Source organism: Myxine glutinosa, chromosome 1 (genome assembly GCF_964187855.1).
Source record: "Myxine glutinosa chromosome 1, kmMyxGlut1.1, whole genome shotgun sequence".
NCBI lineage: Eukaryota > Metazoa > Chordata > Myxini > Myxiniformes > Myxinidae > Myxine > Myxine glutinosa.
The window spans coordinates 192,547,048-192,562,170 of record NC_136261.1 but is presented as its reverse complement, the minus strand read 5'-3'; the positions used below and the strand labels follow the sequence as shown (position 1 = coordinate 192,562,170).

The 15,123-nt window shown below is 43.2% G+C and overlaps 1 protein-coding gene across 3 annotated transcripts in view; it reads right to left on the bottom strand.

The window, feature by feature from the left end:
- HEATR5B (HEAT repeat containing 5B) overlaps positions 1-15,123 on the bottom strand; it is a 96,470-nt gene that overhangs the window by 22,352 nt on the left and 58,995 nt on the right. For all 3 annotated transcript variants that reach the window (XM_078781728.1, XM_078781729.1, XM_068124387.2), the window contains 6 exons: positions 6,084-6,152; positions 5,716-5,895; positions 5,059-5,308; positions 4,475-4,702; positions 1,263-1,390; positions 520-667 (listed from right to left, as the gene is read on the bottom strand). In XM_078781728.1, coding sequence (XP_078637854.1) covers positions 520-667; positions 1,263-1,390; positions 4,475-4,702; positions 5,059-5,308; positions 5,716-5,895; positions 6,084-6,152 — 1,003 coding nt within the window. The remainder of the gene's footprint in view (positions 1-519; positions 668-1,262; positions 1,391-4,474; positions 4,703-5,058; positions 5,309-5,715; positions 5,896-6,083; positions 6,153-15,123) is intronic.

The following is a 15,123-nucleotide window of genomic DNA, read 5'->3' as shown; positions in this document are numbered from 1 at the left end:
TTTGCACGACGGAGGATGCCCAGTCGGCGACTGGCTTTGGAGGCCAGCTTGGAAATGTGGTTTTCCCAGGAAAGATCATGGCAGATAGTGAGACCCAAAAGCTTGAGTGACAGAACTTCTTGGAGAGGATTGCTGAGAAAGAAGATGGGAGGGTTGTCCAGTTGGTCTTTTCGGAGAGACATAGTAAGAGTGTGAGATTTGTCAGGATTGAATTTGTCAGGATTTGTCAGGATCATGTTCCACTTGTTTGACCAGTCTGTGATTTTGTCAAGGTCTGCAGAGAGTGAGGAGAGGCTGCAGACTGCCGATCTGAGGGATGAGGTATGGAACGGCAGAGAGTGGAGTCATCAGCAGAGAGATAGATAGGATTTTCCAGAGAGTCGGAGAGATCATTCATGAAGACCAGAAAAAGCATATCCAAAAGCAAACACACAAAAATTGCAATATGACAGTTACAGGAAGGCAAGCAACTGTCATGAGTGCAAGTCGGTAAGTATTACGTATCACTGTAACAGGTACCTTCAGTGCTGCGACGTTTTTCACTGACATGTTCCTGTGCAGCACGGACAGCTTGACGTGTGACAGCGAGTATGAGAAAATGAACCCGTGGTATGTCCCTCGTCAGCAGCAGCCGGTGCAAAACACTCAGCAGTTCCACTCCCAGTAACTGTATGTAAAACAGACACTATATATAATGCACCTTCAGCAAAATCATAGTCAAGGGTAACTCAATGAAAAAGGTGCAAAATCCATTGCCTTGGATACTGCATATAAAATGATAACGTTTTCTTTAATTCAAACCACTTTTAAGATCAAGATTATTAATCAATTGTACAGCCACAATTGACCCAAAATTATTCACCTTTATTCATCCCAATAATTCCGGTCGTAATTATCGCTCAAGTAATTCAAGATCAAGTAAGTAAGCTCAAGTAAGTCAAGATCGGTCAAGTAATTCATCCCGGTCGATCGCTGAATTAACGCCAGGGGGGTTGACTCAGCCTGTCATCCTTCCGAGGTCGGCTAATTGAGTACCAGTTCACTGGTAATTCCCTGTTTGTCGTAAAAAGGCGACAAAAAGGGTTGGCGTCAGGAAGGGCATCCGGCCGTAAAACATTGCTTCAAAAAGGGGACCAAAAAACAACAACAACCACGGTGCCCGAAAAAGGCCAACCCCCGCCTTGCGGGGAAAAATGGCCTCTAAACGGTGGTTTATTCATCCCAATAAGACTTATGCAGTTGAAAAGTAAGGAAATTAGCACCTGGTCAGCACCAAGCTTTACACGAGGCCAAGGAGAGTTTAAGAGGGTATAAAGGGCTTGTAGGCACTCAACCACACAATCCATTGGCTCCTGGACCCGCGGTGAACACAGGAACTCAACACCTATGCCTGCAAGACAAAAGATCCCCCGTGGATCAGAGAGGCTGAATTCAAGCAAGATAATCGGAATCTCAATTTTACATGTTGCAATTGCTCCTTTCAGTTGCACAACTTTATTGGACACAAAATGCACAAGTAGTGTTTAGATATTGTGATTGGGCAAGCTAACACAGCAAGATAATCATGAGCACATCATTGTAAATAATCTACCAATATATTAATAATACAGAGGCCGCAGGGCTTGAGAATCTGGCTTGGGTACCTCTACACAATGGCCTGATATTTTGAAAGGTACTATTGAATCTCTTCATGCACAAGCAAGTGCTAGATGGGACTACCAGCTTAACATACCCTTAAAAAGACGGTGCACACATTGGGAAGATATTGTAAAAGAGGAGGAACTAGTCTTGACAGTTTATAGTCAAGTCGGGAATCAGACCCAAATGAGATGACATTTCAAAGTATGTAACCTCTGAGCTATCCTGTGGACCTATAAAGCAGCTTAATTTTTTTCAAGATGAGTAAAAAAATTAAACGCTCATTCTGATTTGTAATTGAGAATTGATCCTCTTGACTAATATGGAAAGAATTTGACTAATCCTGTAACCACTGCTTCTTTGTAACCAGAGTTCATAGAACACCTTATCCCATGCAGAATTGAGAAACAAGACCATGGGAGGGGTCACCGAGCGGCAAATTTGATTGGTCGTGATGACATAACATGCTGTAATATTTTGGCTAAGTACTGTTAAACGGAAGGGTTTTGAAAGTGTCAAAAAGGTGACTTGTGTTCTGCAAGGTTCAAGTATATAATTAAATTGAAATAAAATAACGATTTTAAAGTTTGTAGAAATGTTTTTTTCCCGTAAGTTTACCACCATTGATGCAGCATCTTTTACACCACCTTATTTATCACATTAACATTAGTTATCCATGCCTGTTCTTTGTGCCCTTCATGACGTCCTTAAAAACAGCAAGTTTCCTGTTTGGAATGATTTGCAATTGCCCAACAGCCAACAGGCAGAGAAACTAAACATATTTTCTCACTCCTCTCTGCGCACGTACGGTCGGGACAAATTCAGAGACAAAGTACTGCGAAACGACAGGTTTGTTTTACAATTCAGATTCCAATTAGTTTTCAAAAACATAACATACAATCAAAATTAAGTTGTTCCTCGATCATAAAGTGACGTTTGTTGACAGACATTCAGACGTGAAACAATTGCTTAACCCAGCTTTCGCGTTGTGTGTACGGAGTAATGGCCCATACATACACTTGCACTTGATGTTTGCGTATGTTGGGTTGGAGGGAAGGTTGAGAGAAAGAGATTAGGGAAAGAAGAGGAAAAAAGCCTTTCTGATCTAATGGTAAGAGAGTTTCTTGTATATTAGCATGGCATTTTGGAGCATGGAACACATTCACTGTCTATGCCAAGTAAAATAGTTTACAGATTCTTCCTTCAGCCACTTCTCACTTGCTTCAGTCATTTCCTCATTGACAGCAATCTGCGACCAATACAGGTGGAGATTCAAATTTTTAAACAGATGATAACAGATAATAGTCACTCAGGTCCAGGTCTGGGATGCAAGGGAGGCGATCCTGCTGTTAAAAGCACAAGTCATAAATGGGAGTCGACACAACACAGGCCTTGGGGGCACAGGTGCCCCATAATGAAGGAGGAACACGTGTTTGGTCAATATCCTTCAGTGTCGGAAATTTGATCACAAGAAATAAATTTGGCTCCGTAATTTGGAAAACATGTTAATATGGCAAACGGCTAGGAAATCGGGTGTTATCGAATTTATTTTGCTTTGAAACCTACAAAGAGAAACACCATAACCTTTCTGAAGCACACCTGTTTCATATAGATTAACTAATTGCTTTAGAAACATATGTGAAGACAACAGAAAACGCAATCGCTTATACACTGCTGAGGTTAAAAGGTAAACATACTGTCCCTCCTTCCTGCCCAAGTAACTCTTGACGTCATATGAGTGCATCAAAGCGTCAGTTAAATATATTTTTTCACATTTCAAAGGCAGGCTGACAATGTTCTGAGCCCCCAAGCAAAAAGGGCACATTTCACATGCAATCTTTAACAGCCCCATTATAACATGTTAACTAAAAGGAAAGATTGTTCAGTGCTGCCTGTGCAGCATAAACAACAACAACAACAACAACAACAACAACAACAACAACATGCATTTTAAAGGCCATTTTCCCTGCTAGAGCGGGGGTTAGCCTTGCGGTCCCCATGACAATCTTCTCCATTTTGCCCTATTTTCTGCATCTCCCCTTGTTAACCCCCTTGCCCACATTTCTTCTTCCACCATCTTTAGCCATGTCTTTCTCGGTCTTCCCCGTCCTCTACTTCCTTCTACATTAATTTTCATCACTCTTCTCAACCATTCACTTTCATCCTTCCTCAACACATGACCAAACCATCTCAACCTGTTCCTCTTCACAGCATCAATCACAGGCTCTATTCCCATCATCTTTCGCAATTCATCATTTGTCTTCCTCTCTCAACGATACTCCGCACATCCACGGAACCATTCGCATTTCCACCCTTTCCAGCCTTCGTTGCTGCTCTACATTCATGATCCATGTCTCGCTCCCATAAATCATAACACTTCTCACACATGCAGCATTGACCTTTCCCTTCAGCCTCAAAGACACTCCCCTCCTCATCAGCACGCCACTCAGTTCCCGAAACTTCTTCCATGCACATCTTACTCGAGCAACCGTTGCCGTGCAGCATAAGATAACAAAACAAACTCTTTCATCTGAAAAGGCAGAGAAAATCATCTTTCTCAAAACAAATGTGAGTTTTGGAGACTTTAAATATTATAACTCTTAAAAGTGGAATTTTTATCTTTTGAACGATGCAAGCATGGGTACCAAGGTAATGGTTGGTCTCCCGATGAGCGTGTAAATCATCGGGTGAGTAGCACCACTCTTGCGCCGATAACACATTAATATACACATACATATATAATTTAATAATAAAAAAATTTCACATGGGTCTAGTGTGAAAAAAATCCTGACTCAACAGTATATATCTATATATATTTATATATAGTTTCACCGACCAAGAAGTAGGTGGAAGCGCTCAGTGTTGATATCCTCAGGGGAGTGAGCAGGGACAGCAGTTGAGGAATCAGTCCCAGGTTCCCTAGATTCATCCGGGCCCTTTGTGTCAGTGTTGTCAAACCCTGCAGTGTGCAGCCACAGTGCAGCTGCATGTAACAGAGGTGCCCAGCAACTACGATAGTGCACCCGTGCAGCCTCCATTGTCTCTGGAGAGTAAAATGCACCTCCTGAAAATGCAAAGTAAAACATATTCATGACAGACTGCTCCAAAAGAGATTCTTCATGTCAAGGTCCCACCATGCTTGCTGCTATCAATACAAAAACACGATACAAAATACTTATTATTATTATCTATTACAGTGGGTGTTGTTTTTGTATTAATGGGTCGCTGTGAAACTTCTGCAAATTTTGTCCAGTTAACAAATCAGCGCCAGAAACCCATGCTGCAACCACACAAGCAGTAAGCAGCATGCACTGCTGAAAACATATGACACTACAAATTAATCAGAGACGACACTTGTGAAACAGAAATGAAGTTACTCAGTGGTACCCCCGTCCCCATGTATGTTTCGTAAAATCAAACCTTCAGAAGGAAGCTGGCTAGAAAATTCCAGTGGCAAGGTGAGCAGTGCGTGGTCTCGCAGAGCTGCCAGCCACAGTCCACTTAGCCTGGGTACTTCAGGCACCACCAGGGAAAGCAGACTACTGGGTGGTGGTGGCTGTGTGGGTATGGAATCTTCATTTACCCAACCATTGTCATCCTCTACCAATGAAACAAATGTGGATTCTCCCATAGTTTCATCCACCTGGCCCTTCATTGCAGCTATATACACCTGTTTATGGCCACAAAAAACACCAAGAACAGGAGGATGGAGATCAGTGAACCATGTAGAGGTTGTTGAGTCTTGATCACTATGCATCAAAGATGATCGCTATATAGATAGAGACGGTGCATGCCTGACTATTGCTGTAATCTCGTCCATACCTATGTACTACTTACAGATTGTTCATAAATGGCACCACACCAGCTTAGTATTTAAAAGAAATGAAGGCAAAGAAAAATAAATTAACATATTTCATATCTTCTAATATTTTGGTAAAACACACACACACACACACACACACACACACACACACACACACACACACACACACACACACACACACACACACACACACACACACACACACACACACACACACACACACACACACACACACAGCCCTGCAAGTTGCTCACCCTGGCCCAGGCAGCAAGGACAGCCAGGCGCTGCATGGTATCTGAGCCATCGCTGTATAGACGCCCTGGTGTTGCACGGCCTGCATTAACACGCGCCAAGGCTGAAACCAGCAGCTGATGCACTCGCCGGAGGTCTCCAAGGTCACTAACCACCCCGCTACCAATCCATGCACTGCACACCTGCCGCGCAGGTAGAAGGAGTTCATGTAAAGTCAGCCCTGTGACATGCAAGTGCATCAAATTAAATTTTTAACAAATTTAAAATTCATGTAGGCTGCTTTAACCCATAACCTTTGAGTCTAGCTTATAAACAGAGTACATTGATGAGCTAATATAAACAGAACCAAAAACCCAAAGTCAGTTCTTACCTGGCAGGCCTTGGCAGTAATGTCAGGTGGAGTGTCTGAAGAAAAGGCCGGCCTCAAGGCTGCTCCTACCTATAAAGTAAACAAAGATACAAAACTAATAAGGTGCTGGCTGGAAGCGAGCAATGTACTACGAAGAACAACATTAATTCAATAGCTTCTCAGGACCTACTTAAAGGAGGGAGGGAGACAGACTTTGTCACAGAGAGGGAGTGAGAGAAAGTGTGTGAGAGAGATAGAGAAAGAGGGAGAGAGAGATAAAGAGAGAGAGATAAAGAGATAGGAGATAGAGAGGGAGATAGAGAGGGAGATAAAGAGAGAGATAAAGAGAGAGATGAAGAGATAGAGATAGAGATAGAGATAGAGATAGAGAGAGAGAGAGAGAGAGAGAGAGAGAGAGAGAGAGAGAGAGAGAGAGAGAGAGAGAGAGAGAGAGAAACAGATACAGAGGTGTAACTTTTTCCTCACAAACTTTTATATGAATACATTCATTTGGGTAACTTGCGGCACCTACTTATGAGCAACCACATAATGACAGTGCACTGACACCAACTCATGGTTACCATTCTAAACTTGCTCAAGTGTACAGAGGCGGCATGAACACCTAAACCGCATGATGGCATCAATGGGTATACTTTTATAACACGTGCTTTACATATCTGAAATGACGTTTTACAAATCAAATGCAACAACTAGAAAATAGAGTTTGATGTGAATGTGTCAATGGATATGCCTCCACCTGGGTTATATGTGAACCCACTGTTACGTTTGATCACAACATACTCAGTGGTGTAATGGTTGGGTGTGTCTGCTCTGAGTATGGGAGGTCAGTGGTTCAAACCCAGGCCAAATCATACAAAATATGTTAAAATGGTACGTGCTGCTTCCTTGCTTGATGATCAACATTTTTGAAAGGACAAACAACCATATGATGGAAATACTAGCGCAGGCTTTGATGGGCCCAATTGACTCCTCCTGTGTTGAGGTTCCTTACAAGAAAACTCATTATTATAAAGGTCACATAAGAGAAAGTGCAAGAGAAAGAAGAGATGTAAATAGAACAGACATCAACAAATGTATATATATATTATATAATATATATATATATAGACAGTCACGTGAAAAAGTAAGTACACCCCATGTAAAGTTTTGACTTTTTCAACATATTTCAACATACAGCTATTTGATCTTCATTTAAACAATATTGATAAAGGTGATATAATACAACAAATATCATGAAACATTTACATTTTGTAGTCTATTGTATAATTTAAATAAAAATAAATGCAAATTTCCCATGTGGAAAAAGTAAGTACACCCTACATTTATCACTACTTCAAATACCTAAAATTAGAATCAGGTGCACCAGCTCAGGTGCAAATGATAAGAACATCGTCAGAGAGGATCTTGGAGGAACCTGTCTTATTTAAACCTCAGACATTTAGTTTGGTTTTCTCTTTGTTGTTGAAGTGTCGGCGTCACCATGCCTAGATCAAAAGAGCTCCCTGAGGCCTTCAGAAAGAAGGTTATAGATGCCTACGAGTCTGGGAAGGGATTTAAAAAGATCTCCAAACAATTTGAAATCAATCATTTGACTGTCTGGAAGATCATCTACAAGTGAAGAAGATTCCAAACAACTGCCAACTTGTTCAGGCCAGGGCGCTCCAGCAACTTCAGCCCGAGAGCAGACCGCAAGATGCAGAAAGAAGTCTCTAAGAACCCCAGAATGTCATCACGGGACCTACAGGTAGCTCTTGCCACTGTTGATGTCAAAGTGCACGAGTCTACCATTAGAAAGAGGTTGCACAAATTTGATCTACCTGGGAGGTGTGCCAGGAGGAAACCTTTGCTGTCCAGAAAGAACATCAGGGCAAGACGAAAGTTTGCCAATGAACACCGAGGCAAAGACCAGCACTTCTGGAACAATGTGCTCTGGACAGATGAGGCAAAGGTAGAGCTATTTGGCCACAGTACCAGAAGACATGTTTAGCGAAAACCAAAGACAGCATTTGACGAAAAGAACCTGATACCAACTGTAAAGCATGGTGGTGGAAATATTATGGTTTGGGTCAGCTTTGCTGCATCAGGGCCTGGGCAGCTCACCATCATAGAATCCACTATGAATTCTTCATTGTACCAGAGGATGCTTGAGGATAATGTGAGGCCATCTGTCGGAAAGTTGAAGCTCAACTGAAGGTGGACCTTGCAACATGACAATGACCCTAAACATACCAGTAAATCCACCAAGGAATGGCTGAAAAGAAAGAAATGGAGGATTCTGGAATGGCCAAGTCAAAGCCCGGATCTAAATCCCATCGAGATGTTGTGGGGGGATTTGAAACTAGCTGTACATGCAAGAAACCCCTCAAACATCGCACAGCTGAAAGAATTCTGCATGGAGGAGTGGGCAAATATTTCTCCCAGTCGATGTCAGAAACTGGTAGACAGTTACAAGAAACGCCTACTTGAGGTTGTTTCTGCCAAATGGGGCAATACCACCTATTAGAGCCAAGGGTGTACTTACTTTTTCCACATGCGAAATTTGCATTGATGTTTATTTAAATTATACAATGGACTACAAAATGTAAATGTTTCATGATATTTGTTGTATTATATCACCTTTATCCATCAATATTGTTGAAATGAAGATCAAATAGCTGTATGTTGAAATATGTTGAAAAAGTCAAAACTTTACATGGGGTGTACTTACTTTTTCACGTGACTGTATATTGTTACGGATTCGTCACTTCCGTTGTGGTGGCTTCATCCACTTGAGACATTTCTAGTTCCATGTATTATTAGTATTGTTGTTTGAGGGAAATAGCAATTATTATTGTCAAAAGGTAAAAGGAATGTTTTAAAATGAAACAGGAACTGGACGGCGATGAAGAGGAAGAAGAGGGGAAAAGAGGCGGAGCGAGTGAAGTCGGAGAAGAAGCAGTCACTTCTTCGTCCTGAGCGAACGTTGTCGAACGAAAGTCGCTAGTGCACTTTCTGGTTTCCCGGGGCAGGGATTGCTTTGACAGAGGTATTATCGCTGTGACTGATCAGCCTGCGTGTCAGGTTTGACGTTGGATTCCGAGGAATTATCGTCGTGTCATTACGTCTCGAGTGCGAGCCGTCGGCCATTTTGACTCGTGCGCTTTGCTCATCGTGAAGGTCTTTGCTTCGCGTCAGCGGTTTTCACCATTCAGACGTCTATCTGGGATGTGTGTGTGCGATGCGGATTTTGAAGGCAAACCTGAGGTTCGCCGATTTGGAGCTGTAAAACCTCCATACCAGAGGGTGTGATTTCCCAGTCGCCTTGAGTGCGCTTTGACACAGCTTTGGGCCGCTTGACTCTTTGCGCTGCTTTGGCCGCGTGCGCCTTTGTGCAGTTTTGGCGGTGTGACTGGGCCTGTCACCTGAACGGGATTCGGGTTTCGATTCAACATCGTTCGGACGATCGCTGGAGGGGATCAACTCTGAGCTCGAAGACGGGAATATAGAGACATTGGGGAATGTTCTTTTTCACTCACTTGGAGCACAGTGAGTTACTTTATACTAGCTGATGGTACCATCATAAGATATACATTGATTGTACTTTTGATTGCTATTATTGTTGTACTGTTATTCTTGTGTGATTTTTAATCCAATATTTGTTTGTTGGTAACAATTGGTGTGGTTTCACCATTGATTTTTGACACAGAATAACACATTTTTCTGCCATGACTCCTCTCGGGGCTCGGAGGTACACCGTGACCAGGGGGTCGGGGAAGAGCACGTGACAGAAATTGGGGGCTCGTCCAATTGACTTGGGGGCTCGAAATTGGGTCTTCGTCTGGGATTAAATTCCCTAAATAACATCCGTCCGGGATTAAATTCCCTAATACTATTCGTCCGGGATAGAATTCCCTAGCATTCGCAAAATTCCCAAATTTGGAATTTTTCTAACATTCCCAAATTTTTCAAAAATTTTGAAATTTTGGTGTGAAGGCTAACAGGTGTTAACTGATAGTCACCATTACATGGTGTTTGACGCAGAAACGTTTGCGGCGTCCCCTAAAGAGGCACAGTTCCAAGCATTAAAAAAATCGGAACTCTTGATATTGGCCAGACATTTTAACTTGGAGGTCCGACTGAATATGAAGAAAGCAGAGATGCAGACATTGGTGGTAGAATCTCTGGTGGGACAGGGAACATGGACAGAGGTAGCCTTGGATTGGTTACCCGAGGAAAAAGAAAATGTGGAGCTCCGGAAAACGGAGATGCAACTGCAGAGCCAGGAAAGGTTAAAAGCAGAGGAAAGGAGAGCTGCAAGAGAACTCGAGGAGAGAAGAGCAGAGGAAAGGAGAGCTGAAGAAGAAAGAAGAGCAGAGGAAAGGAGAGTTGAAAGGGAACTCGTGGAAAAAAGAGTAGAACAGGAACGAGAACCCGAGGAAGAAACGAGCAGAGGAAAGAAGAGCCGAAAGGGAGTTAAAGGAACGTGACATGGAGTGAATGAATGAATGAATGATCGTTTTAAGGCCATTTTCCCCACTAGAGCGGAGGTTAGCCTTGCGGGCCCCATGACAATCATGGTTCCCTGTTTGAGGCAATGTTTTTATGGCCGGATGGATGCCCTTCCTGACGACAACCCTTGGTCGCCTCTTACGATGCGCAGGGATACGGTGTACCTATTCTAAACCGGGGTACACACCGGGATCATTCATCCCAGCAAGCTGGTACTTAATTTCCCGACCTCGGAAGGATGACAGGCTGAGTCAACCCCCCTGGCGTTAATTCAGCGATCGACCGGGATTCGAACCAAGGATCCTCGGATCCTACGCCGGCACCCTAACCGCTAAGCCAACACCAGGGATGAACGTGACATGGAGTGTCAGAGAGAAATTAAACTCAAGGAACTGGAATTAATGAGAGAACGGGGAGAGGTAGCATCCATGCCGGCTGGTTCGACAACTAGTCAGAACACCTGGGATGTTGGTAAGCATGTGAGGCTGCTGGTTCCACCCTTCAATGAAAAGGAGGTAGCCAAGTTTTTTTTACACTTTGAGAAAGTGGCTCAAATGCTAAAATGGCCTGTGGGGTCCTGGACTATGTTAGTGCAAAGTGTTTTGGTGGGTAAAGCTCAAGATATATTTTCGGCTTTACCGATTGACCAATGTGCAGGTTATGAGACAGTGAAGAAAACCATTCTCAAAGCCTATGAATTGGTCCCTGAAGCTTACCGGCAAAAATTCCGGAATGCCAGGAAGAGGGAGAGTGAGACCCATGTGGAGTTTGCCAGAATGAAGGAAACCATGTTTGATCGGTGGTGTGATTCGAAGGGGGTTGGGAAAGACTTCAACCTGTTGCGACAATTGATCTTGGTGGAGGAATTCAAACAGTGGGTCCACGCAAACATTAAAGTACATCTGGAGGAAAAGAAAGTACCAGAGTTGTGTGAGGCAGCAACCGTGGCAGATGACTATGCCTTGACACACAGGATGGGGTTCCACAAACCTAACTTCCCGCCTAGAGTTAGCCAGGGGAGTTATGGTAAATCAGGGGCGGAGAACCAATATTAGTGGAGGCGGCCTAGAGATGACTATGGGGACAAATCTGATACCGCGACTCTTAGGGATCAGAAGTCTACAGTTCCAAGACAGACATATCTTCCGGGGGGCTCGAGGCAGACCACGAGTTTTCCCGCTGGGCCTACTTACGCTTTTTGCAAGAAACCTGGACATTTGATGTCCCAATGTTATGCCCTGAAAAGGAAAAATCAGGAGCGGAGTCAGATTAGTACAACTCCGAATGCATTGGCAAATGCGAGAAATCGTCCTTGGAGGACAGTGCCTTGTGAAGGTTCTCCTGCCAAGGTTATGGCATCACAGAATGACCTTGCTCAAAAGGGTTACAAACCTTTTATTTCAGAGGGGTTTGTGTCACTGGATGGAGACTTGACTAACTAGAGACCTGTTAGGGTATTGAGGGACACAGGAGCACATCAATCTTTAATGCTGGAAGGCATTTTGCCATTGTCAGAGAAGACGGCAACTGGTGTGAGTGTTCTTTTACAGGGTGGCTGTGTTAAAGCTCCACTTCATGTCATCCATTTGAAGTCTTATTTGGTGTCAGGACCGGTCACCGTAGGGTTACAAGCCATTCTACCTGTAGACGTGTAGAGGGAATATCTTTTGTGATCGGGAATGATTTGGCCGGTGGTCAAGTCTCTGGTAACCCGATGTTTGTTGAAAAGCCTAGCATGGAAAATAACACGGCACAGTTAGAGCAGAAGATTCTGGGTATCTTTCCATCCTGTGCCGCGACTCGTGCTATGGGTAGGAAGCGCTCTGAAGAGAAGAGGAAGGTACTGACGTCACGCTTTGCACAGGCACGTCTTGTCAGGTACCCAAAAACTAAGTGCCAGCACACGCAAGGCAGGGATGGAGGCAATGTTGGCAAGCTCTTTGTGGGTGGACTGAACTTCAAAACCAGGGAAGTTGTTCTTGACTCTGTCTTCGGCCAATATGGACCCCTCTTGGAAGTGCGGCTGATAAAAGACAGGGAGACGCAAAAGTCAAGAGGGTTTGGCTTTGTCACGTTTGAAAACACAAAGGATGCCAAAGATGCAGAAAAGGATTGGAATGGCAAGGATTTGGATGGTCGAACCTTAATAGTAGAGAAGGCAGGCCATGGGCGTCGAGGGGGCTACAGAGGAGGAAAACGTGGAGGTAGTGTCAGGGGTGGCTATAGCTCCCGAAGGGATGATTATCAGGGTAGTGGCCGAGAAGGAGACCGCTATTCACGTGACGACAGCGACAAGCACTCCAACCGTGATTATTATGAAAGTTAGAAAGAGTTTGAAGCACTGAATGCTGCGGAGCAGCCGAGCCAAGATTCCTACACGGATTAACCGTGAACTCCACATTCCTAAAGGCGTCCATGTAGTGAATACTTCCAGGCCTCACCACCCAACCACCATGAAAACTGGCTCTCAGCTCGGCCTCCCTAAAAAAGTGCTATAGATTTGCTTTGTTTTGGATTTTTGATCACAACCCCTTAACCTTCATTCAAAAAAAATGTTTTGCCTGCAAAGAAAGTTTTCCCTATGTTCAAACTTTCTTTCTTGAGGGGGGGAAGTGTTACGGATTCGTCACTTCCGTTGTGGTGGCTTTCATCCACTTGAGAGATTTCTGGTTCCATGTATTATTAGTATTGTTGTTTGAGGGAAATATCAATTATTATTGTCAAAAGGTAAAAGGAATGTTTTAAAATGAAACAGGAACCGGACGGCGATGAAGAGGAAGAAGAGGGGAAAAGAGGCGGAGCGAGTGAAGTCGGAGAAGAAGCAGTCACTTCTTCGTCCTGAGCGAACGTTGTCGAACGAAAGTCGCTAGTGAACTTTCAGGTTTCCCGGGGCAGTGATTCCTTCGACAGAGGTGTTATCGCTGTGACTGATCAGCCTGCGTGTCAGGTTTGACGTTGGATTCCGAGGAATCGTCGTCGTGTCATTACGTCTCGGGTGCGAGCCGTCGGCCATTTTGACTCGTGCGCTTTGCTCATCATGAAGGTCTTTGCTTCGCATCAGCCGTTGTCACAATTCAGACGTCTATCTGGGATGTGTGTGTGCAACGCGGATTTTGAAGGCAAACCTGAGGTTCGCCGATTTGGAGTGGTAAAACCTCCATACCAGAGGGTGTGATTTCCCAGTCGCCTTGAGTGCGCTTTGACGCAGCTTTGGGCCGCTTGACTATTTGCGCTGCTTTGGCCGCGTGCACCTTTGTGCAGTTTTGGCGGCGTGACTGGGCCTGTCACCTGAACGGGATTCGGGTTTCGATTCAACATCGTTCTGACGATCGCTGGAGGGGATCAACTCTGAGCTCGAAGACAAGAGTTATAGAGACATTTGGGAGTGTTCTTTTTCAATCACTGGGAGCACAGTGAGTTATCTTACCCTAGCTGATGGTACCATCATAAGATTATTGATTGCTATCATTGTTGTATTGTTATTCCTGTGTGATTTTTAATACAGTATTTGTTTGTTGGTAACCATTGGTGTGGTTTCATCATTGTTTTTGACACAGAGTAACACATTTTTCTGCCGTGACTCCTCTCGGGGCTCGGAGGTACACCGTGACCAGGGGGTCGGGGAAGAGCACGTAACAATATATATATATATGTATGTATGTATGTATGTATGTATGTATGTATGTATGTATGTATGCATGTATGTATGTATGTATATATATATATATATATATATATATATATATATATATATATATATATATATATATATATATACATATATATATATATATATATATATATGTATGTATGTATGTATATATATATATATATATATATATATATATATATATATATATATATATATATATATATATATATATATATATATATATATATACAGTGGTACCTCGGCTTACGAGTTTAATCCGTTCCGTGACGGAGCTCGTAAGCCAAATCGCTCGTAAGTCAAAGCAAATTTTCCCATTCAAATGCATTGAAATGCTATTAATCCGTTCCAGCCTCAAAAAAAAAAACACCAATTTTTTTTGTTAGGTGCTTTTAAATAACAAAAATGTACTTTATAAATAACAAATAATGTATAAACAAGCACGACCTCGTATATACTGTACATAATACAAGAGAATGTAAAGAAATAAACTGGTTTTATTAAGCAGAGGAGAAGAGCATGCCAGGTGAGGTGTGCGTGTTGTCGACTTGGCGAGGCAGTACGATCGTACTCCTTCTACGATATGTACGATTTTGAAGCAGAAGGAGTCCATAAAGGCTATAACGCCAGCCAAGGGCGTTACGATTATTTCAAAGCTCCGGACCTCTATCCATGAAGATATGGAGAAGTTGTTGTTTGTGTGGTTGAAGGAGAAGCAGCTCGCAGGAGATACCGTGACCGAGAGCATCATGTGTTTGAAAAGATTGAAACTCGGATATCGAGCACGGACCACGAGGTGTTTTTTCTTTTTTCTTAATCTCGGTTTCAGTGAACTTTTGCTCTGTGTCTGTGCTCACGTGTACTGTACCTGTACCTGTAATG